At 41.1% G+C, this 27,215-nt stretch overlaps 1 protein-coding gene across 1 annotated transcript in view; it reads left to right on the top strand.

Moving 5' to 3' along the window:
• LOC111977486 (E3 ubiquitin-protein ligase NEURL1-like) overlaps window positions 1–26,934 on the top strand; it is a 68,386-nt gene extending 41,452 nt beyond the window's left edge. The window contains exons 4-6 of the mRNA XM_024006921.2: window positions 6,411–7,106; window positions 23,260–23,439; window positions 23,903–26,934. Of these exons, the coding sequence (XP_023862689.1) occupies window positions 6,411–7,106; window positions 23,260–23,439; window positions 23,903–24,147 (1,121 nt within the window). The 3' untranslated portion in view covers window positions 24,148–26,934. The remainder of the gene's footprint in view (window positions 1–6,410; window positions 7,107–23,259; window positions 23,440–23,902) is intronic.
• Window positions 26,935–27,215: the final 281 nt, after the last annotated feature.

The raw sequence follows: 27,215 nt of genomic DNA, 5'->3' as shown, positions 1-27,215 counted from the left end.
GAAGTGTTGCCCCCTTGTTGCATGTTCTGCAGACCGGGTGACCATCTTCGATTTTAAGTTTCCCTCAGCACTCTTCTAAAACCCAAAATAAGACCACACTTCAGGTCCTCTTAGAAGGCTGAAAAATCCCCCGAGCGCTGCCACTGCCTTCCGCCATGTTGTCACACTAAACACAACCCACGTTGCATGCTGCGCCTTCGTCAGACTGTTGCTGACTTTGGTTGATGCTGGTCAGTATTTACCGTGAGTTTTTCAAACACGGTTTTAATGATACTTACAATTTGAAATGGAAATACTACCGTTGGGAATTTTCCCGTGGAACGGTAACCGTTTCATCCCTAAGGGAGACCTATGTATTGGTGTTGAGCACAGCCAAAGGAAAGGGGAGATTGTTGGTGCTTCAGAATGTCTGTCCCTTCAGTTGCAGCATTGGCCATCTCTATACCACCCAAACACATCCCACATAAACAAATATGTTTACTACTATAGAATTCTGTAGTTAACAGTAGTATACTATAGAATCATATACTCTATACTGTAGTATCCCTCGATCGTCTAGTGCTTCCTATAGACGTTTGTGGAATACAGTAAAATACTGTACTACACACTAGTCATGTAATTCTTACTTTAGAATGTTGTAGTATACTGGAGAATACTATACTATACAGTATATTGTATCCCTCGAACGTGTAGTGCTAACTATACACTTTTGTAGTATACTGTGTAGAATATTATACTACACACTGTACTATCCCTCGACCACATAGTGCTTACTTTAGGATTTTAAGATCGATTTGACTGCTAGCTTTATTTATGCTGATTTGATTTGAAAGTGCTGTCCTTGGGGAGCTCATGCTGGGGATTAACTCTGAGTTACCCCCTCGATCGTGTAGTCCTTAATATAGAATGTTGTAGTATACTGTAGAATATTATACTCCACATTGTAATATCCCTTAATTGATTGACTGTTTAAAAAGAATACAACCACACGTGAATACAATTCATTTAGATATGTGTCAAGAATAATACAAAGTTAAGTATTTCCTTTGTGGTCTTAGTTCAAACATGTTACCCATTTACAGCTAACACACATGAAACAATACTATTATATACTATGTTCTAAATACCACAGTATTCACTAGTGTTTTTTGCAGACTTTGTAGTATACTAGTGTTTACTTTAGTGTTTTTACAGAAATTACTAGTATACGATAGTATTCACTAGTGTATTGCAGATATTACTGTAGTCTACTTTAGTATCCACTGTAGTGTTTTGTGGACATGACTAGTATATTGTAGTAACACCTGCCAACTAGGGTTAGCTAAAATGTCTCAACTACCAGACAACCCCAGTTACTGTTTAGTGAGGGGAACACCTCACAGGTTTGTGACAGACCAACTATTGAGTTGGGTCAACAGTTCTGAGAAATGCAACGACCAGACAACACCTTAGAAAAAATATAAAACGTGTATTAGAGTTGTAATATCTTAACATTAGACACATTCTAGCTAGGTCCATTAAAGGGAAACAGTACAGAGTCAGATATAAAGAACACGCTACATTTTATTTAAGCTTAGAGGATTAGATTGGCTTGTTTAACACACATAAATAACACATTAACAAAAGTACACCAAAATTACTTAGATCTGTTTCTTCCAATAGATGGCTTTCTGATATACAACAGTGCTTTCTTTCACAGAGCTTTAGCTGACCAAGTTCACAAGATGACCAAAAACAGTGATAAACAATACTGTTCTACTGATGGTTAAAAACAATAAGTTAATCACTGTATTTACATACATGAACAGATATTTTAGAAATACAAATGACTTCACAAAAAATTACCTGGACGTCATACCAGCAAAACCTCTCCAAACAAACCAACTGAAAACAAAAGGGCATTATTGCAGTGGCTTTATATAATGACATCTTGAATATTGTCACATTTAATAAACTCAGTAGCTATGTTTCCATTAACTTGTCCAGTGATTTTTGTTGCCATTTAGAAAGTTGATATAGATGCAACAATTGTCTGCTAGGGTTAGTTTCCATTGAACCATCTTGTGTCGATGGAAACAACTGGATGTAATGTCACACCAACAAGAAATTGCAAGATGTAGTGTTCAACTGCAGGCAGTTGGCATTTAGAATAGCGCTTATAGTTATGTGATTAGCCTACATCACGTGCCCCGCAAAACTTCCGAAGTATTCGGAAATCATTTATTTGAAAAACAAATCATTCTGCCATTTGTCGCAATACATTTTGACAAAATCCATCCCTGTCGAATGGATAAAAATGTTTTTGAGCTTTTAAAATTTCCCCTATATCTGGAGTTTCCATTACATATTTCGCAATTTGTTGTTGTTGTTACGACATTGCTTTTGTGGAATCACCCTGGATCAATGAAAACCTGCCTACTGATGGTCGAACAACACATCCCATTCAGAACAATCGACCACGCCCCAAACATTATTTCAAGACAGCACGGTGACCAGAAGTGGTTGCTTACAGAAATTAGCCAACAGCAGCGGCACCGTACAGCCTATACACACACAAAGGACCTTCCAGGTACAAAGCTCTCACCTGAACATGACCGAGGGGTGCTTTTATACATTTCATACATGCCCTCCCCAAATCAGCGTGTCCAGAGAAARACTGACCAAAGCATTGGTTCCTAGCTTGTCACAATATTCTTAAATTACAAGATTGTAACTGATTGAGGTGAGGGTTATGGTGATGCCCATCTACTATGGAATTCCAGTTAAAGAGCAGGCYGAGGCAGAAATGAGTATGGTTGATCTAAAAGGAAAGAAAGGTGGGAATAACAGGCAATAACAGCAATGAACAGATATAATTAATCGACTGTTAAAAGAAAATCAATGACAATATGTAATAAGCATATAACTTGGCAAAGCTATGCATAAATATAGCAGCAGTTAATGAATGGCCAGAAAGGGGTGCAATATCATGTGGCATGATAGGCCTAAGCTATAGCAGGCTAATTTATCAATCGTTACATAGCATAGCATAGTATGGCAAGCAAACAAACAATATAAAGCTAACAAAAGTAACAAACATAGTCATAAAGCAGGCCTAGTTAGCGTAACAAAGGCAAAGCACAAAAAGTGCAACACTTATTAACATGTTCAAATAACACAACACGTACCAAAGAGAACAGCTCAGGAGACTCCATGTCTGTTTGAATAAGCCGTTAGAATTTCGATATCAACAATATACAAAACAATGTCGAGAGAATGCTCTTCTTATCCTCTTTGATAAGCTAAAAGGCGTGTACTCACATTTCAATGACTCATATTGGTTATTGTTTGTGAGTAGTTTGTCGTGCTCAACTATTCAACTCTGTCCGGGTGAAGAACTTGCATTGAAAGGAGGCACCCTCGAACCTGCCCGTATAAATACCTTGCCATAGAGTTATATAGAGGGTACACCTGCCATAATTACCCTCCCCCACATCCACGTCACCTACTGTAGCAGGGAATTCTGTATAAAGCTTAGTCTTTTTAGGTATTACGCTACAAGCTTGGCACACCTGTATTTGGGGAGTTTATCCCATTCTTCTCTGCAGATCCTCTCAAGCTCTGTCAGGTTGGATGGGGAGCGTTGCTGCTGCACAGCTATTTTCAGGTCTCACCAGAGATATTCGATCGGGTTCAAGTCTGGGCTCTGGCTGGGCCACTCAGACATTCAGAGACTTGTCCTGAAGTCACTCTTGCGTTGTTTTGGCTGTGTACTTAGGGTCGTTGTCCTGTTGGAAGGTGAACCTTTGCCTCAGTCTGAGGTACTGAGCGCTCTGGAGTAGGTTTTCATCAAGGATCTCTTTTCTCTTTGCTCCATTCATCTTTCCTTTGATCCCGACTAGTTTCCCAGTCCCTGCCACTGAAAAACATTCCCACAGCATGATGCTGCCACCACCATGCTTCACCGTAGGGATGGTGCCAGGTTTCCTCCAGACATGACACTTGTTATTCATGCCAAAAATGGTCTGAGAGTCCTTTAGGTTCCTTTTGGCAAACCCCAAGTGGGCTGTCATGTACCTTTTACTGAGGAGTGGCTTCCGTCTGTCCACTTTACCATAAAGGCCTGATTGATGGAGTGCTGCATAGATGGTTGTCCTTCTGGAAGGTTCTCCCATCTCCACAGAGGTACTCTGGAGCTCTGTCAGAGTGACCATCAGGTTCTTGGTCAACTCCCTGAATAAGGTCCTTCTCCCCCGATTGCCCAGTTTGGCCGTGTGGCCAGCTCTAGAAAGAGGCTTGGTGGTTCCAAACTTCTTCCATTTTTAAGAAAGATGGAGGCCACTGTGTTCTTGGACCTTCAATGCTGCAGAAATGTTTTGGTACCCTTCCCCAGGTCTGTAACTTGACATAATCCTGTCTCGGAGCTCTATGGAAGATTCCTTCGACCTCAATGGCTTGGTTTTTGCCCTGGCATGCARTGTCAACTGTGGGACTTTATATGTTGTCTGGTCTGTTGCATTGCTCAAACTGTTGACCCAACTCAATCGGTGGCCTGTCACGAACCTGTTGTGATTGAGGTGTTCTCCTCATTAAACAGTAGGCGTAGTCTGGTAGTTGTGCCATTTTGGCTAACCCTAGTCGGCAGGTGTTACTACAATATACTACTGTCATGTCTGCAAAAACACTACAGTAAATACTACAATATTCACTACTGTTTTTGCGGACTTCAGCCCCCCTGCACTACAGTAAAGTCTGCAAAAACACTACAGTGAATGCTATAGTATTTAGACCACACTATAATATAGTATGTTTATATGGGATAGTTCAAATGGCTACAGAGGACATACTGTGCTGAAAGTCAATGTTAATGTGACTTATGTAAAGTCGGGTCATGTGTATACACGTCACTGCACGTGCATAAACCCACTCAGTGGCCAGTTTATAAGGTACACCAGCACGTTCGCTCCAACAGACAGTGAGTCACGTGACCATGGCTTGCCATATAAAGCAGGCATCAAGGCATTCAGTTACTGTTCAATTGAATGTTAGAATGGGCAAAGTGAATGACCTAATCCACTTTGAGCGTGGTATGATCGTTAGTGCCAGTTGTGCCGGTTCCTGTATCTCAGAAACGCCCTGCCTCCTGGGCTTTTCATGCACGACAGTGTCTAGGGTTTGCTGAGAATGGTGCAACAAACAAAAAACATCCAGTAGGCGAAAACAGTTTTTTGATGTGGTCGAAGGACAACGGCGCAGTACAACAGTGCTGTGCGGAATGATATTTTGGAACGCACAACTCGTTAGTCCTTCTCACGGATGAGCTATTGCAGCAGACGACCACACCGGGTTCCACTCCTATCAGCTAAAAACAAGAATTGGCTCCAATGGGCACATGATCAACAACACTGTACAATTAAGGAGTGGAAAAACATGATCTAATCCGTCGAATCCCGGTTCCTGTTGCGCCATGCTGATGGCAGAGTCAGGATTTAGCGTAAGCAGCATGAGGCCATAAACACATCCTGCCTGGTGGCAACGGTACAGGCTGATGGTTTAATGGTGTGGGGAATGTTTTCCTGGCATACAATAGGTCCCTTGATACCAATTGAGCAATGTGTCCATGCCCAAAAATAATTCAGGTTGTTCTGGGGTCAAAGGAGGGTCTGACTCTGTACAAGATGAGTGTACCTAATAAACTGGCCACTGAGTATAGCTTTTTGAAACATGTTTATGCATGTTGCTTAACTTGTAGTGGCATGAGAAGATACTGTACTAACCCAAAGACTTGCACATTAAACCATTTTAGTTCCCATACTTAATTCTGGGTGCACTAACATTCCATGAGAACTGTTTGAGGCTGATAAATGCTTTTAAGAGAATGGTTAGCTATATGGAGTCTGAAAGCCTATTTAATGGTATCTGTGTAGTGTGTGGAACAGCTGGAATGTTTGGACTCTGATATTGTGTAGAACTGTCCCGTCCAGGGCACAGCTGAGCTTTTTGGTCTTTGTAGTGGGGACAAGTGAACTGCTCATTCAGTCAATGTTATGTAACGCTATTATGTCTATTTAATTCTGATATGGACATTACCCCCCAGCAATGTCCCTTCCCACTTTAAAGCTTCTATTTCTAAACACATAAACATGCACATTTAGCTATTTGTGCATTTGTGACTATGTTTCATAACAGTGAGTAAAGTAGATCTTGAATGCATAAGAAAGACAACTGAAAAGCTTTAGGCAAACAGCTCATAATACTTATATTCCAATGTAAAAAAAAAAAAAAAAGACACTTCAGTGTACAAATTTGTGCATTGTACTAACATAGAAAGTTTTTTTACACACATTTGACCATTTGATTCATGGACTTTATAAGAAAAGTGTTAATCAGATGATTAACCATTCTGCTTTTGTGTCTCTCTGTCCCTACAGACAGTGAGATGGTGCCTCTCGACTGCCTGCGTCCTCACTCCTTCACCGCGGCCCACCGGGCGTCCTTATGGCGGGACACAGACGACCCTCGCCTTTCTATCAGACTGTGTGACCTTCGCCACCAGGAGGAAGAGGAGCGCCTGCACCCCTTTAGCTCCACCTCCTGTTCCATCCCCCAGAACTCCCTCAACTCCCAGCAGTGCTCCCTGCTCCCCTCGCTTCTTGACAGCGATCTCCACTTCCACCCACTCCGAGGTGCCAACGTCAAAGCCCTCGATGAGAACACGGTGACCCGGGGCGTGGAGCACCGCAGCGGTGACGAGAGGACCTTGGTGTTCACCAGCCGGCCACTGTGTTGTGGAGAGAGTGTGTTTGTGAAAGTGACCAAGGCGGGTGGCACTCGTCTCGGGTCACTCTCCTACGGCGTGACGTCGTGCGACCCGGCCGGGCTTCGGCCCAATGACCTGCCATACAGCCCGGAGTCTCTGGTCGACCGCAAGGAATTCTGGGCGGTGTGTCGGGTAGGGACGCCCCTGCATAACAGTGATATCCTGGGTTTCGGGGTGAACGTGGAGGGGGAGGTATTTCTTAGCCTCAATGGGATCAACGCGGGGATGCAGGTGTGTGTGGACAACTCCAGACCTTTATGGATGTTCTTTGGTCTGCATGGAGACGTTACACAACTCAGGATCCTAGGTGAGTTTATTGGAGGGTTTGTGACACTGAACGGTTTTGTAAAATTGTTATGATAATTCTGTTAAACTCATGTCAGAGTTAAGGGATTATGACAAGTGCATCAAGTGAAATTCCAGTATAAACTAAAGCTTCATTATGGGTTAATACAATGCTAATGTGTTTTCATAAAGTCAATCTCATGTAATCGACTCTAGCAAATACATCATATTAATCTTTGTTGTTTAACTGAAAATGGTGAGACTTTTCAGATAAAGTATTTTTTCCCCATTTAAGAAACAACTTCAGTGTCTGATCCTTGAATGACCTGTGGAAGATAGATTCCTATGTACCAAAGTCATTCAATTATAGGAAAGACGATAGTTTAGGTTTTGATTGGCCAATGTATTTTAAAAGGGAATTTTTCCCCCGTTTTTCCCGTTCAATATCCATATTTCCGGAACGTCATTTTGGACCGCCGCTGAGAACTTCCTTCCCATTTTGTCACCAGATGGCACCGAGATCGGTCTGCTAGTTTTCTTGCAAAAAAAGGGGGGTTGCATTTATTTGCATTAACCAATAGGCACTTTTTGAAATGGCCTTTGAGAAATTCCACAAAGTTGTCAACAGTGACACTCAAATCACAGAGAACGATTAATTATGACCACTTCTATTTGAATATTTGAGAAAGTTGTTGATTTAATAAAAAAAACTATTTTCGCTATAATTTACAGCAAACAATGAAGGAACGCTAAATAATTACATGGGGACTAAAACAGACAGAATTCATTTACAGATCCTAGTCTCATTCATAGTGAGAAATGCAGCATGTCCTCATTGGGGGATCTATCTGTTCTAGGTACTGAGCTGTGATGCAAAACTTCCAAAATATCCACACTCTTGTATCTTAGCAACAATASCTAGCTACACATTTTTTGCTAGCTAACGTTATATCCCAACAACATTAACGCTCAATATATTTGTTCTAAGCCATATTCAAAGCTATAGAACAAGTTGGCTAGCTTGCTCGCTTACTCATTTTACCTTGACAACATTGACCCTCAGCATACACTAGATTAGTGTTGGAGAAAACATACACGACTAACTCTCCAAAAGAGCCCTGTATCAGATCATGCTGGATCTTAAGTCAAGTCTGTTGATTACATCTCGATCTGGTCATCCTCTTCGTGGTACTCCAGCCCTCAAGGGCCTGATTGGTGTTACACTTTTTCCCCAGCACCAGCTAATATTAAATGTCATTCTGAGGACCAGAGTTGCACATCTCTATGATAAGACTGTCACCATGATCACCTGAAAAACATAAATAGTGTCACAATTACTTTGTTTGCAAACTGTAGCAACACTGAAACTTCTTAGCTATGCAGTGCTGTCATATCTAACCTACATTCTTGTGGATGGCAAAGAAAGCAAACGTGTTCACGTAACACACATATATTGAATTATAGTCAATGTGTTCACGGAGTTGGATCATGTCTACATACGGTAGCCAGCGAGAGGTGAGGTGGGGAATCCAATTAGTCTGGATAGAATGGCATTTCTTAATCCTAGTCCTGGGGACCCAAAGGGGTACACTTTAGCAATGTCTTCACTTGAATGGGAACTGCTATGGTTGGTTGCGGCTGTAAGTTTGGCTTTTGCAAATTTCAAAATACAATCACGTGAAAAATGTACAGTTTGGCAAGCAAATGCTGTCCTTACTAAATGTGCAATATTAACATTTGATGATTAAAATATTTAATCAGCCTTCCTCAAATAAAGGGGATGATGACACAATCTTTGTGAGAGGAAGGGTATCTGATTTAATTGGTCTTCAACTCTTGGCTCAGTCATTTCATTCAGGGTAAGTGGAGTTAGCCTTGAGTTAGCCTGTCCAAGAGCAGGTTAGTTCTGAAGGATTTGATTTTACCTGGCTAAAAGGTGAGCTACTTTCATGGTACTGGTTATCTCAAGTTGAACTCAGAGCTGATCAAACTATCGGGCTCAGGACGAAACTCTCTCTCAGACCTGCCAAACTTGTTCAACTTTTTAGAGTACCAGACGCGCGCGGTAAATTGGAGATTCAACTRGCTCCGAAATTGGGGTTCCCCCCGCACGTTCATGCGCGCGCTGTTTGTGAGTCTATAGAAGCATTGCCTCTATACCTAATACCGGACATACATTCATTCTTCATCGCGCAGTCTTCTAAACTCCCGACTCCATTTAATGCCAAGATGTTTATTTTGTATTATACTTTTGTAATGKTTTTTGTGACGTGGATCATAATAGTCTATCAGGTTGCTTGGTTCTCGTAATGTTACTTGGAAAATACAACTAATGGGACGCAGAAATGAATGTATATCATACTCGCACAAATGCGACCAGTTATTTTTCGTATTTGCATTTAATTTCTTTCACAAACAAATGCGAGTGAACTGCAGGTACCATAGAGCCCACCGAATGTCCAATTTATGTTAGCTTGAAACAATTAGTGTTTACCTTTCCACAACACAAAGTGGAAAAGGGGATTTGTCCATGTTTTTACGTACAGCTGACAGTCGGCAAACTCAGCATCTCAACAAACAGGAGGGGCAGACACGGGGTAGCGACGTCGAATTATGATGTATTAATCTCCATGTACGTTGACACAAACTCCGTATATGTCTGTGTTGCAGCTCGAGAATRGGGATGTTAGATTTGCTCAGTGGATTTATTTTTGATTTAAAAAATGTTAAAAAATCAGACCCTATTTATTTCTGRGTACTTTAACTCAGATCTTGTACCTGCATACATGGACAGAGAATTGCGTAGTTGTTWCGCAAAATGCGTGCATGTTGGCAGGTCTGCTCTCTGTTGCCGTTTTCTCTGTCCCACCGCTACAGCACTGTGCTCCCAGTCACCCCCAACAAGCTTGTCGCTGTGTCATTCATTCACACACATACAGACACAGAGGAGACATACCACTATCTACAAACCAATCAGTAATTAGGAATTGATGATTCATCATATTGAGATAGTGAGTACTGAAAGACTTAAGTCCTTCAGGCCTTTGCAGACTGCATGATTTGGCCAGGATGATACGTGTGACGTGATAATGGTAAAACACTGAATCTGACGTACAGGCAAAGGCCTTTAGCATCACTGAGATAGAGTTGTTCTGTAGCATGATGTCAAAGACAGATGGAGACATGCTCACCTCTATTGTACGGCCTTTCTGTGCCTTGACAGTTTTCAATTTTATTTATTTTKTTTTCTGGTGCCCACAACAAGGCAAACCGGTCCAGTATATTACCCTCTAGCAGTCTCGAATAATGGTCACATTAGCTACATTAGCTTGTAACACTGTTCACTACATTGAACAAACTCAGACTATAACAAAGGGGCACAATTTTACATCATCCCATATTACAGTACACTCCAGTAGGCCCCATTAACTTCCATTAGCCCGCTGTGTGTGTTTTGTGTTGCACCTGGAACTGATGCCAGTCAGTGGATATGCCCGGTCTGTGGGTGTTCTTCCACCAGTGCAGTTTGTCCTGCTCATTGATGGCCATGAGTGCTGTGGAACTCATTATACACAACCTTCACACTGGGAGAGAGGYGAAAAGGGGGAGATAGAAAGGGGTGGGGGAATGAGAGATCAGGGCATGACAGAAATGATCAGTGAGAGATGAGATGAAGAAAAAAACATCCACACACACACTCCTGGTAACAGTCTGACAGCAGGTTGTAGCCTATGCTTATCCTCTTCCTCTCCTCCTGTGATTGGCCAAATACCCAATCTCCTCCATGTAGCAAGGGATGTAGCGGGTCACCTCCTTCTCAAAGAGAGGATCACACCTGGGGGTGTCACATTGGTGGGAGATGTACACATTATTACACACACACCCACGTACATAGATACAAGTTTCCAGTAGAACATCATGTTATTACAATATTGAGAAAATGGTAAATGTACAAAAAAAGATGGTTATTCTGTACTTACTTTGATTGGAGGTTCGTACTCTGTTATTTTCAAATGATGGGTGTGTGTGGTGTGTTGTGTGTGTGTGTGGTGTGTTGGTGTGTGTGTGTGTGTGTGTGTGTGTGTGTGTGTGTGTGTGTGTGTGTGTGTGTGTATATGTATATATATATATATATATATATATATTATATAATATATATATATATATATTATTATTATTTTATTTTTTTTATGTCATATTGTATGACTGCCAGAAACAAAATAATGCTTTGTAAATTATAGACATTAATCATAGGACTGGATGGTTTCAAATACTACGTTTATTAGCTAGCTAGTTAGTTATTCTACCCATCAAGGCCCTGGCAACTCTGCTGTATACAGCTAGCGTTAGATAACTAGCTAGGAATCGTATCTAGGGTAAGACCTTGAATGTCTCTTGATGATAAATTATATGGCGAGCTAGGTCAAAGCAATGTATAGCCAGATATGACTATTTCTGGCATAGTCATAAATAGCTCATGTAAACTCACGTAAACTCGTACATCGCCTTGGTCCGTACAATTGCCCTTATTTTAGCGCCCCAAAAACGTAATACTTCCAGATCAACTGTAATGTCAATACCACTGTAAAGCACAATTTCTCCCCGTTACAACAAAATCGATGACATGACCTTAACACTACCCGTTTCCGCATAATTCAAGCAGGCAATGAGCCCCGTCGGGTCTTTTTAAAAATGGTGGGTGGGGAAGCGAAACTAATGCGTGATAGTGAGAAGGACAGATGTCGACAGATGTCTCGATCTGTCCAACTTATCACCTTATCGCCTCTAAAATGTATATAAAACACTATAAAGAGTTTATATAATGTGTCATTACATACCTATTTGAAGGTTTGTGTCGAATTAGAATCGGGTTTTTAGGGCGGTGCTAAAGTGATCTTCTTCATTGAGAATGATGATCGCATGCAATGATGATGAAAAAAATGACTAGGTATCCCCCCTTACCCCCGTCACTGTCCATTTCTTGTTTTTAAACGATGAGAGAAGTGCTACACCTGGTGGAGAGAGATTGTAAGACAGAAATAGTTGCTTTATGCGTGCTGTACGTTACGACATYACACGTCAAGATGTAACGGAGGGTCAGTTTTTTTCAACTTTTCTCCAATACTATAGAGCCATTACCATGTCGATCAACGCTTGAATAGAAACCTAGTTGACACCCCCGATTTTGAAGTCAACACAGTCGCTACAGTCCCATTTAGTTTTCTTTGTAGCCTCGTTTGAATGTCACGGTTACGCACATTTGTACGGAATGGGGTGAGTTTACGTTAGCTAATTAACTGGGTAGGTATCTAGCGTCATAACTTTTAGTGCCTAGAAGTGTTCGCTGACAGGATAAACTATTATTGGTAATGTCAGCTAACAGGATATCCCCTTCGGTCCGGGAGCTAGCTAGCTATCAATGTTCAAATGTTAGGTACTAGCTATTTAGGTATGTTCAACGTCTAACGTTGTTAGACTCAAACAGAACGTTGCATAGAATGATCTGCAAAATAAAAACAATGTCCCCTTTGGTCTGTTTGACGTTAGCTAGCTAACAGCGTCACTGCCCAGTGACAGTTTCAACAAACAAAGCAACAACTTTTAAATAATTCATACCTTATTAACATAATAGCTTGTTAGCTATTTCAGTTTAGACATTCAACACTGGTACAATAATCCAATCTCTTACGATGATGTCGCTACGCAAAAGTTTTCCCGGMCGTTGTCTTCTATGGTATTATGGCGGTCCTCAAACAAACGTTAGAGGTGCTTTCCGCCACCTACTGTAGTCAATCATAGCGTACAGATGAATCAATAAAGAAACAAACATTATGAAAAACTAAACCCTCCGACCTAATCCTGTTCTACTAAGAAAATAAAAGAGCCCTACTTACGTCTAACAAATCCTCCCCCATCCCCCAAATCCCTTCCACCCTCCCATTCCTGTCCAACCTCAATAACCCTACACAACAATATTTCCTTCTCTTCCACATATTGGTACTTTCAACACATGCTTTACTGTTTCATCAACCATATACTCCGCACACAAACCATTCACATGCTTGCCTACCAAATGTGATGACCAGTTCAATGTACAATGTCCTAGGCGCAACTGAATGCCTAGGACATTGAAATTCCGGCCCTTGGGCTTGCTGTCCCACCTCTTCTGCCACATGTTTATCATAACGTCTCTAATCTTAAATTTGCCCTCGCCTACTGTACTTCTCCCGGTCATGCTGTAGGAACTAACTTAACTGTGTATCAGGGTTCCCCAACTGGCGYCCTGTGGGTTGAATTTGACCCACGGGTGGTTTTATTCCGTTTTCTGAGCACAAAAATGTGTATTTGAATCTTCATTGTTGGACATAAAAGATTGTAAAGGCATATGTGATCATTTTCCATCATGGATGCTGATTGGACAAGCAGTGTTCCAAGCCCTATTGTATTGGCCGTCACAGGTACACTACCAAATAATCTCTTATCTCAACTCGCACATTATTTCCCCTTGCTTCTAGCCAAGCATTTGGTTTGGTACAGCGGGGGTTAATATATGCCTTCCTTGCAAAACTCGTCAGACTGATGCGAAATCTTCATACTGGCTGTATTTCTGCCTGCTTGAACTGTGAATGTGTCTGTGTGCATGCAGGAACACACAAACACACACACACCACTAATGACCGTACACACTCATTCCCTAGCTGTAAGTCCTCTCAGGTGCAGACACATCATGCCCAGTCTTTACACACCATGACAACGTTAGCTGGATGAGGAGGCCTTAGGGGGGAAAAACCTGTCTTGATTGAATACAGCTCCCACTTTTTGGTATTGAGTTGCCAGTCCCATGTATTAGAGGCAACAGGGTGATTATAGGACCAACCCATGATAAATAAACACTAGAATAACATGTTATAAATCATAGCTGACAGGGAAGGGTGCTGTTGCAAATGGAGAATTAATGACAAGCTGCATGTGGAGATTTGGGATCATATTTGCAGTGATTCTCCTGTTTGTAAGTGGATTCTAGGGCCTGGAATTTAAGCAAACTACAATGTTCTACACAGAGAAATTACTTTGAAGGTGTTTTACAAGTTGAAACAAATCAGAACTCTAAGATGTAGGCCTACATATTTTTCTGGTTTGCAAGCATGTTTAGTATTAGATGTTCATGGCTTTGATACTATATATATTTTTTGATATATATTTTTTACAGAGCCTTGCATCTTTACTAGAGGTCGACCGATTTATGATTTTTCAACGCCGATACCGATTATTGGAGGACCAAAAAAAGCCGATACCGATCGGCCGTTTTTTCTTTTTTTTAATGTATTTATTTATTTGTACTAATGACAATTACAACAATACTGAATGAACACTTTTATTTTAACTTAATATAATACATCAATCAAATCAATTTAGCCTCAAATAAATAATGAAACATGTTCAATTTGGTTTAAATAATGCAAAAACAAAGTGTTGGAGAAGAAAGTAAAAGTGCAATATGTGCCARGTAAAAAAGCTTGTATTTCATATACCTTTGACTATTGGATGTTCTTATAGGCACTTTAGTTTTTAGCCAGTGTAACAGTATAGCTTCCGTCCCTCTTCTCGCTCCTACCTGGGCTCGAACCAGGAACACATCGACAACAGCCACCCTCGAAGCAGCGTTACCCATGCAGAGCAAGGGGAACAACTACTCCAAGTCTCAGAGCGAGTGACGTTTGAAARGCTATTAGCGCGCACCCCGCTAACTAGCTAGCCATTTCTCATCGGTTACACCAGCCATTAGGCTGATAGGCTTGAAGTCATAAACCTGTCTCTTATACACATCTAGATGTGTATAAGAGACAGGCGTTACCCATGCAGAGCAAGGGGAACAACTACTCCAAGTCTCAGAGCGAGTGACGTTTGAAACGCTATTAGCGCGCACCCCGCTAACTAGCTAGCCATTTCTCATCGGTTACACCAGCCTAATCTCGGGAGTTGATAGGCTTGAAGTCATAAACAGCGCAATGCTTGAAGCATTGCGAAGAGCTGCTGGCAAAACGCACGAAAGTGCTGTTTGAATGAATGCTTACGAGCCTGCTGGTGCCTACCATCGCTCAGTCAGACTGCTCTATCAAATCATAGACTTAATTATAACATAATAACACACAGAAATACGAGCCTTAGGTCATTAATATGGTCGAATCCATCTCGAAAATAAGACGTTTATTCTTTCAGTGAAATACGGAACCGTTCCGTATTTTATCTAACGGATGACATCCCTAAGTCTAAATATTGCTGTTTCATTGTACAACCTTCAATGTTATGTCATAATTATGCACAATTCTGGCAAATGAATTACGGCCTTTGTTAGGAATAAATGGACTTCACACAGTTCGCAATGAGCCAGGCGGCCCAAACTGCTGCATATACCCTGACTGCTTGCACGGAACGCAAGAGAAGTGACAATTTCCCTAGTTATAAGAAAACATGTTAGCAGGCAATATTAACTAAATATGCCGGTTAAAAAATACAGTGGGGAGAACAAGTATTTGATACACTGCCGATTTTGCAGGTTTTCCTACTTACAAAGCATGTAGAGGTCTGTAATTTCTATCATGGGTACACTTCAACTATGAGAGACGGAATCTAAAACAAAAATCCAGAAAATCACATTGTATGATTTTTAAGTAATTAATTTGCATTTTATTGCATGACATAAGTATTTGATCACCTACCAACCAGTAAGAATTCCGGCTCTCACAGACCTGTTAGTTTTTCTTTAAGAAGCCCTCCTGTTCTCCACTCATTACCTGTATTAACTGCACCTGTTTGAACTCTTGAAATCGGCCCTTATTAATCGGCAATTCCGATTAATCGGTCGACCTCTAATCTTTAGGCAATTTATTATTTTGATATGAACATTTCTATATTGCAGAAAATAGCTTGTAAGCACATATGTGTGTGTGTGCTCTATTGTTTTGTTAACAAGCTCCGTTGAGGCCAGGTTATTTGTCATAATGTCCTGAACAACCTGTTCCCCTGGTAGGCTTTGTTTTCTGACCAACTTGTTGTTGAGAATGATTGTGTTTCAATTTGTTTAACTATGTTAGCATAGTGTTTGACAACAATATTGCAAGGTCTTCAAAGACAAATTAAACAAAAAATGTGAAGGAACTGATGGAACTGCTTTGATATTGCGAGGTAATTTGTGTCTCCTATCTTTTCCACTCTCCTCTCCTGGGTTGAGTGGGTTATTTCTGTCCTGCATGGGCCCAGCAGCWGCATCAGACAGTGTCATCATCTATCAGGGGGGGCTCTGCTAGCTGCTTATGATTCCCTACATATGCATAATGAAAATATAATTGCGTCTCGCATTCAGACGTCACGGTTTTCACCCACGCCTTACTCTCCTAACGCTGGCCGCCACTCTCTACCTCCTCTCTCTTTCTCTACCTCTTCTTTCTTTCTCTCTCCCCTCTTATGACTCTGACATCGCTTCCCCATTACCCACTCCAGCTGTGGGGAGGGCAGATGTGACGTTTCTCTCCACCTACACACTGCCTCCACATGCTACGTGTTGCCGTGGAAACGTACAGCCAACTCTGAAAGTGGTTCTTGTCCATGGTCGTGTGTTGTTGGATCTGTGAAATGAAGCAGTTGGGAGTCCATCACATTTGCATGATCATGGGGTGTGAATATCTTAATTTCTTCTTGTTTGTACAGTAGCAAACTTCAAATAATATATAATATAATTCCATTTAGCACACACTCTTATCAAATTGACTCAGTCATGTGCATATAAATGTTTTACATATATATGGGTGGTTCCGGGAATCGAACCTACTATCCTGGCGTTGTAAGAACCTTGCTCTACCAACTGAGATCTGATAAGGTTGTGGTGAAAGGCACTGTGCATACACTACATCAGTGTTTCCCAACTCCAGTCTTRGCGTACCCCCAACAGCACATTTTTGTTGTTGCCCCAGACAAACTTACTTGACTCATCTCATTGAGGGCTTGATGATTAGTTGACAAGTTAAATCAGGTGTGCTTTCCCAGGGCTACAACAAAACTGTACTGTCCGGGGTACTCAAGGACTGGAGTTGGGAAACACTGAACCACAGTGGATTTAGCCGGGGCCACATGCAGACATCCCCAGCTGCATTGCATACTCTTAGGCCCTCAGATGTTGTCCATTCCAGATAGAGGGGCCAGGAATTCATTCATACGATGGCAGGATCTGAACCCTGTCCTGGATGAAAGGGTTTATGAATAGACATGAAGGGTATCTGTCTGTATGATCTCCTATTAGAGGTGACCAGGATGTTACCAGACAGCTGTGCAGCCGGTCTGTCACACAGGTCACGTTAAGTAGATAATGCTCATATGAAGACACTTGCAAGCAAACTTGTGTAATTATAGTACTCTACCACAATGTCACTGTACTTGTTGCTAGTAATGCTAGTGATGTATGTGGTTCACACTTTTTAAAGAAGATACTGTATATCTGCAAACTTTACATTGATCCACTTGAAACCAAACATTTTTGAGTGTAACCTTGGTTGATACATAACAATAAACAAGTGCTTGACTTGGACTGAAATAGGTGCCGGTATTCATGTTGGGTGCCGGTACTGTTTGTATTTAGGTGCAGGAGCTCCACAATACTTTTGATGTAATATTCTATGTAGATTGAAACTGAGACCCCGCCAGTAAGGGTGGTCCAACTAGAGAGAGATGGGAACGTATAGGGGCACCCCATTGTCAAGGCTCTATTGTATCAGAGCCGCTCAGTTTTGCACTCGATTATGTACATTATTGTCATAGCAATAGGGTTTACGAGAATGTGTTTCAAACTTTCTTTAAAAGAAATGGCGGGTCTCGTTGAGTGAAGTACAGCTGTTGCAGTTATTTTTCACCTTAGGGAGTGAGGTCAGGTATCTTTTCCATTTCAGGGAGACTTAGGGTACGGGATATAAAAATAGGGAACAAATGGGGTAATGTGTGGGTTGTGTATGCTTACTGCTTGCAAATTGTGTTGTTTCATTTGGCACATAAGAGATACCAGAGGAGTTTTATGGCAGACATTGTTATGTTTAAACAGGTTTCTAAATTAAAACATCTTATTGGTGGTACTGTTGCTCTCAACGTAAAAGTTAGAACCACCATAAAATTATAGATTTTTTAAAATTGATTGAGATATAGTCTATATTGGGCCTATATGGATTTCTAGCTTATTTTGTGCCCTATAAACTCATATTTTCACCCTGTAAAGCCCTTTGTTTATTATAAAAGGCTAAAATGTTGATACAAAAACCTGTCATTGAGATTACAGTCGTTTGTGGAATATTAAGTTTCTACATTGTGTAAAAGCACTACCTATTTAGATGCATTACATAGAAAATTGTACACTCTCTCCTTAAGAGAGTTCAGTTCATTGCTATGATATAATCATTGATTTCCTGAAGAAGCTATCCCCACACTGTTCATACTGTACTATCTTTGCTATCCCTTTTTCTTTCTTTCTTTTCCCCTAAACATTTGGTTATACTGGTACTTGAGTAACCAGGTTGTTAGTTAGCGAATAATGTTACATGACTGAACAAGGTGTAAACAAATGCCTATGAGTGGTTTTGGAACAGCCCGTGAAATGGTTTATGAATGTAAGAAAGAAAAAAACATTGCAACAGTTTGTGCTAAAAACCATCTGTTTTCGCTGTATTAATGGTGCAACCATGACAGTAATGAATCTGTACTCGCTTTTATTTTATTTTTATCTCTATAGGTCACTCAAAAACAATGGTACAATGAAGCCGAATCATTACAAAAATGATTACCTGGTTGATTATTTTTGTAGATGCACGGTGTTCCCAAAATAAAATGTCGGGTCGCACAGTATAGTATTTAGGAGCATATGCAACCAAAATGGTTGCACTTTACAGCCCTGTGTGTAAACTAAATTTTTTTGTGCCTTTCAGATATAGCCTACTAGATCTGTGGATTTGGAAATGTCATAGCTATTCTCCTCTGATGCCAATAGGAGGGCTGATGCCAAATAGGGCTGCCGGTGCTGCTGTTCAGAATGGATGGATATGGCACAGGACAGACACTGCCATAGCCAGTGGGATTGTAAATATGGAGGTGGGGGGGGCACTTCTTGGTGAGACTACAATACCTCAAGGGCTCCTGATTCACTTAGAGACGCACACAAATGCAACCATACATACTGTAGACTGGGATCCGGGGACACAACTGATTGTCTCAAACTGACAACTCAACTGATTGMCTCAAACGCATAAAGAAGGAAATAAATTAAAGAAACTTTTCACAAGGCACATCTGTTAATTGAAATGCATTACAGGTGACTACCTCAGGAAGCTGGTTGAGAGAATGCCAAGAGTGCAAGCTGTCATCAAGGCAAAGGGTGGCTACTTTGAAGAATCTCAAATATAAAACATATTTTGATTTGTTTAACACTTTTTTGGGTACTACATGATTCCATATGTGTTATTTCATAGTTTTGATGTCTTCACTGTTATTCTAAAATGTAGAAAATAGAAAACAAAGAAAAAACCCTGGAATGAGCAGGTGTCCACATTTTTGACAGGTACTGTATATATAAACAAACAACTTTAGAGGGGGCCATACAATGCAATGTGATATAATTCATCTACAATATAGCCAACACACTATCAGAGATTATCATGAAATAGACACAAATTACTTATTCCAATTTGTGTCTACCACATGATTTCTTCATAACACATTTGTGTCCAGTACACGATTTCCTAGTGGCTAACGTTAGCTAGGTGGTTAACGTTAGCTAGGCTAGGGGTTAAAGTTAGGGGTTAAAGTTCGGTATGAGAGTCAGGGGTCATAGTCTGATTTATGGAGATATACAGTTGATCTCGGAAGTTTCCATACACCTTAACCAAATGCATTTAATCTCAGTTTTTCACAATTCCTGAAATTTAATCCTAGTAAACATTCCCTGTTTTAGGTCAGTTAGGATCACCACTTTATTTTAAGAATGTGAAATGTCAGAATAATAGTAGAGAGAAGGATTTATTTCAGCTTTTATTTCTTTCATCACATTCCCAGTGGGTCAGAAGTTTGCATACACTCAATTAGTATTTGGTAGCATTGCCTTTAAATTGTTTATCTTGGGTCAAACATTTCGGGTAGCCTTCCACAAGCTTCCCACAATAAGTAGGGTGCATTTTGGCCCATTCCTCCTGACAGAGCTGGTGTAACTGAGTCAGGTTTGTAGGCATCCTTGCTCGCACATGCTTTTTCAGTTCTGCCCACACATCTTCTATAGGATTGAGGTGATGGCCACTCCGATAACTTGACTTTGTTGTCCTTAAYCCATTTTGTGTCAACTTTGGAAGTATGCTTGGGGTCATTGTTCATTTGGAAGACTCATTTGCGACCAAGCTTTAACTTCCTGGCTGATGTCTTGAGATGTTGCTTCAATATATACACAGAATTTTCATGAGCCATATATTTTGTGAAGTGCACAAGTCCCTCCTGCAGCAAAGCACCCCCACAACATGATGCTGCCACCCCCGTGCTTCACAGTTGGGATGGTGTTCTTCAGCTTGCAAGCATCCCCCTTTTTTCTCCAAACAAGAAATTTGTGGAGTGGTTAAAAACAAGTTTTAATGACTCCAACCTAAGTGTATGTGAACTTCCGACTTCAACTGTATATCTGTAAATTAACCTATGATATCAAGCCAAAGCCAGCCATGATTACAGACACCTATGTGTTTCCTTTGACACTATATAAACTAGTGACCCGCAGTGTTTGTCATTATACCCTGATGAAGACAGCTTGTCTGTCGACACGTTGGTTATTAAATTATTGCATATGAGCTCCTGGAGTGTGCAGCTCTCCTTTTCTTTTTCAAGTGTTCTACTCCACTAGCCAGCTCCTCGCCTAAAACAGAAGTGAGTTTATTTCACTTCCAGAGCAAAAACCAAGCCAAGAGGTCGAAGGGATTGTCCGTGGAGCTCAGACAGGATTGTGTCGAGGCACAGATCTGGGGAAGAGTACCAAAAAATGTCTGCAGATTTGAAGGTCCCCAAGAACACAGTGGCCTCCATTATTCTTAAATGGAAGAAGGTTGGAACCACCAAGACCTTTCCTAGAGCTGGCTGCCCGGCCATACTGAGCAATCGGGGAGAAGGGCCTTGGTCAGGGAGGTGACTAAAAACCAGATGGTCGCTCTGACAGAGCTCCAGAGTTCCTCTATGGAGACGGGAGAACCTTCCAGAAGGACAACCGTCTTTGCAGCACTCCACCAATCAGACCTTTATGGTAGAGTGGCCAGACGGAAACCACTCCTCAGTAAAAGGCACATGACAGCCCGCTTGGAGTTTGTCAAAAGGCACCTTTAGGACTCTCAGACCATGAGAAATAAGATTCTCTGGTCTGATGAAACCAAGATTAAACTCCTGAATGCCAAGCGTCACGTCTGGAGGAAACCTGGCACCATCCCTGGTCAGGATCCCTAGTGGGAGACTAGTCAGGATGCCTGAAGGTATCACGTTCATCTGTACAAACAATAGTTCGCAAGTATAAACACCATGGGACCACGCAGCCGTCATACCGCTCAGAAAGCAGGAAGTTATGTCTCCTGGAGATGAATGTATTTTGGTGTGAAAAGTGCAAATCAATATCAGAACAACAGCAAAGGACCTTGTGAAGATGCTGGAGGAAACGGGTACAAAAATATCTATATCCACAGTAAAACGAGTCCTATATCGGCATAACCTGAAAGGCCTCTCAGCAAGGAAACAAAGAAGCCACTGCTCCAAAACCGCCATAAAGCCAGACTACAGTTTGCAACTGCACATGGGGACAAAGCTTGTACGTTTTGGAGAAATGTCCTCTGCTCTGATAAAACAAAAATAGAACTGTTTGGCCATAATGACCATCCTTATGTTTTGTAGGAAAAAGGGGGATGCTTGCAAGCTGAAGAACACCATCCCAACCGTGAAGCACGGGGGTGGCAGCATCATGTTGTGGGGGTGCTTTGCGGCAGGAGGGGATGGTGCACTTCCCAAAATAGATGACATCAMGAGGATGGAAAATTACGTGGATATATTGAAGCAACATCTCAAGACATCAGTCAGGAAGTTAAAGCTTGGTCGCAAATGGGTCTTCCAAATGGACAATGACCCCAAGCATACTTCCAAAGTTGTGGCAAAATGGCTTAAGGACAACAAAGTCAAGGTATTGGAGTGGCCATCACAAAGCCCTGACCTCAATCCTATAGAAAATMTGTGGGCAGAACTGAAAAAGRGTGTYCGAGCAAGGAGGCCTACAAACCTGACTCAGTTACACCAGCTCTGTCAGGAGGAATGGCCCAAAATTCACCCAACTTATTGTGGGAAGCTTGTGGAAGGGTACCCGAAACGTTTGACCCAAGTTAATCAATTTAAAGGCAATGCTACCAAATAATAATTGAGTGTATGTAAACTTCTGACCCACTGGGAATGTGAAAGAAATAAAAGCTGAAATAAATCATTCTCTCTACTATTATTCTGACATTTCACATTCTTAAAATAAAGTGATGATCCTAAGTAACTTAAGACAGGGAATTTGACATTTCACAAATGTCAAGAATTGTGAAAAACTGAGTTTAAATGTATTTGGCTAAGGTGTATGTAAACTTCTGACTTCAACTGTAAATAGAACATATAAAAAACATAAATGGATAGCACACAATCATAGATCGTATGCTATCCATGTATCCTCTGACATGCACTGTCAACTGTGGGACCTTATTTAGACAGGTGTGTGCCTTTCCAAATCATGTCCAATCAATTGAATTTACCACCGATGGACTCCAATCAAGTTGTAGAAACATCTCAAGGTTGATCAATGGAAACAGGATATACCTGAGCAAAATGTTGAGTCTCATAGGAAAGGGTCTGAATACTTATGTAAAAAAAAAAAAAACGTATCTTTTTAATGTTTTATAAATATGCAAAAAAGTCTAAACCTATATTTACTTTGTCATTATGGGGTATTGTGTATAGATTGAGGCTTTATTGAGTAAAACATTTTAAAAGTCTAACATAACAAAATGTGGAAAAAGGAAGGGGTCTGAATAGTTTCTGAATGCACTGTACATGAGTTCAGAGCAGTTTGTATGTGACACAGTGCTTCTCTGTGCCCTCAGGCTCGTCTTTGAATGCAGACCCTCAGGGGCAGTCAATTCCCAGCTCCCCATCCTGCACCCCTAACACCCCAACACTGCGCTGCAGCGACAGCTCCGAGCCCAACCCCAACTCCAACCTGAACATCAACCTCAACACCAGCCTCAATGCCAGCTTCCCACCAGCCTTCAGCAGCTCCACAGGTGAACCCTCTTTCCATTACTACCTTGTCACTCACCAGGTTAGATGTTATCCTGGTGTTTTATTTTTCTCTTCTCCCTCCTCTCTATCTCTTGCTGTCTATCGTTTTCCACCTTTGTTTATGGCAGGAATGTGACCAAGAAGGGCAACATTAGCTGCATTTAACGTATTTGTTGAGAATTTCTTTTGACCGCAATAGGCTGGAAATGTGATATGTATATTGCACAAAAGGTCACACAGCAACCTGATACCTTTTAMTATAGTTAAGTCCCTCTCAAAAGGAAGAACACGAGTTATATTGACTCAATATCCTGCAAAGTGTAAACATAGAAGATATCTTTTCAGAGAAGATGCAGTATAATTAGTACGAAATTGAAAAACGCCTACTAGAAGAAGTACCGTTTCCAAGCTATACGGTATGACAATTATCCGCCTAACACTAAAACCTATTCCATTGTCTCCCAGGTACGACTCCCAGCTCGCCATTCTCCAGCCACCCAGAATACCCCACTTTCCAAGTGTGCTCGGGCTCTTGGAGTGACGAGTGCACCATCTGTTATGAGAACGTGGTGGACACGGTGCTGTACGCCTGTGGTCACATGTGTCTCTGCTACGCCTGTGGCCTCAAACTGAAGAAGATGGCCAACGCCTGCTGCCCGATCTGCAGGAGGACTATCAAAGACATTATAAAGACCTACCGGAGCACGTAGGATCGGCCTGGCTGTGTAACACCGTGGCTCATTCACCGAGATCATCAAAGAAAACATTGAGGCCTATCAGTGCATGTAGGGCTGACCTGTCTGTGTCACCTATGGCTCAGCTACAGGAGGTTGTTCATCAAAGACCGTCAGAGACATAATTCAGTCTTATTGGAGCATGTAGGTTTGGCCTGTCTCAGTATGGCTCAGCAACACTGAGATTCAGCATCATCCAGTTGGACCGTCAAATATGTCCGAAAATCATGTTGGGGCATAAAGGGTTGGCATTTCACCATGACCTGTCTACTCTACAGGGTAGGCTTCTGAGAGGCGGACGGTTTATACTAATGGCTGGAATGGAGTAAATGGAATGGCATCAATTGGGGAGCATGGGCTTGTGGTAATGTTATGGAAACCATTTGTTTGATGTATTTGATACCATTCCACCTATTCTGCTCCAGCCATTACCACCATCCTYTCCTCCCCAATTAAGTTGCCATCAACCTCCTGTTCTCCTGTACCAGGTATATGATAGACCATTAAAGATATTATAACGATGCACAGGAAAAGGCAATGCTGGCCTCCACTGTGTCACTATATCCCAGATACTGGATTGGACTCCGCCACCATGAAGGTGGACTTAACCAGGAGGGATCTGGCTCACTCACTGCAAAACAATCATCTTCCACCCCACTGGTGATAGCATTGCTGCTAGGTCATTTCACTCTCCCGAGCCTTGAAGGCAGCAGGGGGAACTATCTATGTTTTTATCAGCACCCTAGACCTATCATTCAGAATGTTGCAGTTAGAAATGTATTGTACAGCACAGACAATATCATGAGAGCTGGAGAATTGTGTCTGTACAATACATTTCCATCTGTAACGCCCTCAATGTTCTGACTGGTTGAATGATACCCTTTGGACAAGTGACTAATGAATGAAGAGGACAGCTTTTTATAGTTTGGAGAAGAAAGGAGTATTGCCATGAAAAAGGGATGTTGTAATCAGAGGAAGTATTTTACCTGTGAATAGCAAGGGGTATAGTAAATAGCTGTGTGCCTATGTTGCACGAATAACCCCTTACATGCATTCTCTACCCAGTCTCAAAGACACTACGCTCCAAAWGGGTTCTTCGGCTGTCCCCATAAGATAATAATTTTTGGTTCCAGGCATAACCACTTTGGGTTCCATGTAGAACCCTATGTGGAACCAAAAAGGGTTATTGAAAGGGTTATCCTATGGGAACAACCGAATAACCCTTTCAGGTACTAGATAGCACATTTTTTCTAAGAGTGTAAGGAAGATCACATTCAGGAGAAATGTGAGAATGCAGTCAGCCAATCACCATAAAAGGTAATGGAAGGTGGATGTGGATAGAGGATTTTCTTTGTAGTCTATCGTGAGGGAGACGTGACCTTAGACTTTGACATAGTGTAGTAGGGGCACCTTGGTCGTGTGTGTGTGTGTGTGTGTGTGTGTGTGTGTGTGTGTGTGTGTGTGTGTGTGTGTGTGTGTGTGTGTGTGTGTGTGTGTGTGTGTGTGTGTGTGTGTGTGTGTGTGTGTGTGTGTGTGTGTGTGTGTGTGTCTGCACAACATTTAGTGCACAGAAACCTTAGCTCAAAAACAACAGATACAGTGAGCTCCAAAGGTATTGGGACAGTGATGCATGTTTTGTTGTTTTGGCTCTGTACTCCAGGATTTTAAATGATACAGTGACTGTGAGGTTTCTGGTGTAGACTTGTCAGCTTTAATTTGAGGGTATTTTCATCCATATCGGGTGAACTGTTAAGAAATTACAGCACTTTTTGCACATAGTCCTCCCATTTCAGGGGACAAATAAGTATTGGGACAAATTCACTTATGTGTATTGAAGTAGCAAAAAGTTAACTATTCGGTCCCATATTCATAGCAAGCAATGACTACATCAAGCTTGTGACTCTACACATTTGTTGGATGCATTTTCTGTTTGTTGAGGTTGTTTCAGATTATTGTGTGCCCAATATAAATGAATGGTAAATAATGTATTGTGTCAWTTTGGAGTCACTTTTATTGTAAAAAAATAATAGAATGTTTCTAAACACTTAAAGGTAACCTTGTCCCCGGGATAATTGCTAGAGAGACAGCTGTTGAAGGAGATTATGGTAAAGGAAAAATGATATCTTGGTCGCATTTTGTCTCTTTAGTTCGAAAGTCTCTGTATGATATTTTGCCTTCATCCTGTGTTTTTACTGTTTACACAGGAAACTATATTCACACGTGTGGAGGTCAAGGATCTACAGTAGCTGGTTATTGTTGCACAGTATGTGAGCTTTAGACTTGCATTGCAGTCATTTAAAACAAACTATTTATCTAATCATTGAGTTTTCATACTAATACAGTGTTTTTAATCTATAATGTTTCAAAGACAATAATGGTCAGGTACAAGCCACTTTTCAGGTTCATAAAACAAGGTTGAATRATATGTACATTTTCTTAAGTGTTTTTTCATGCTGTCAATGTGCCATCTCATCCATCTGTTACGGAAACTGATCAAGGGAACTATGTTAGTTTGAATATTATAGAAGAGTATTCGTGTGTGCCTTTTGGAGAAGAGAACTTTGATCAGTTACAACACTGAAATGTTCAGGCAAATGAATATTCAGGGGCATATTTATCCCAGTTCACTCTCACATGGGAATGAAGACTTGCGTCCAATCACACATCCCATCTATTGATGTAAAAAAAAACATTTGAGTGTGTGTAATATGTGCTGTATGTATGAAGTTATTCAGCGCTATTAATAGAAACTGTTTAACACAAGCCTCTGTCATTGTATTGTATAATACTGGATTAATCTTGCGCTTGAGAAGTGGTTTACCTTGACTTTTCTACTGGTTCAGTTTTTCTGACCAAATTGGGACATACAGAGATCAACCATGATACATTTTAACAGAGACAATTATAATAATGATAATGATTTTGTGTTGTACTGTATGATCATTTTTTTTCAATCGTATCATGAATTATCACTGTGTTTGTTCTTTTGACATCCTGTACAACACAATACAAAGTGTACAGGTCTTTTTCTATTGTTTAATTTC

Source organism: Salvelinus sp. IW2-2015, linkage group LG18 (assembly GCF_002910315.2).
Source record: "Salvelinus sp. IW2-2015 linkage group LG18, ASM291031v2, whole genome shotgun sequence".
Taxonomy (NCBI): domain Eukaryota; kingdom Metazoa; phylum Chordata; class Actinopteri; order Salmoniformes; family Salmonidae; genus Salvelinus; species Salvelinus sp. IW2-2015.
Note: the sequence above shows the minus strand (reverse complement) of the source record. Positions and strands in the feature narration are given on the sequence as shown.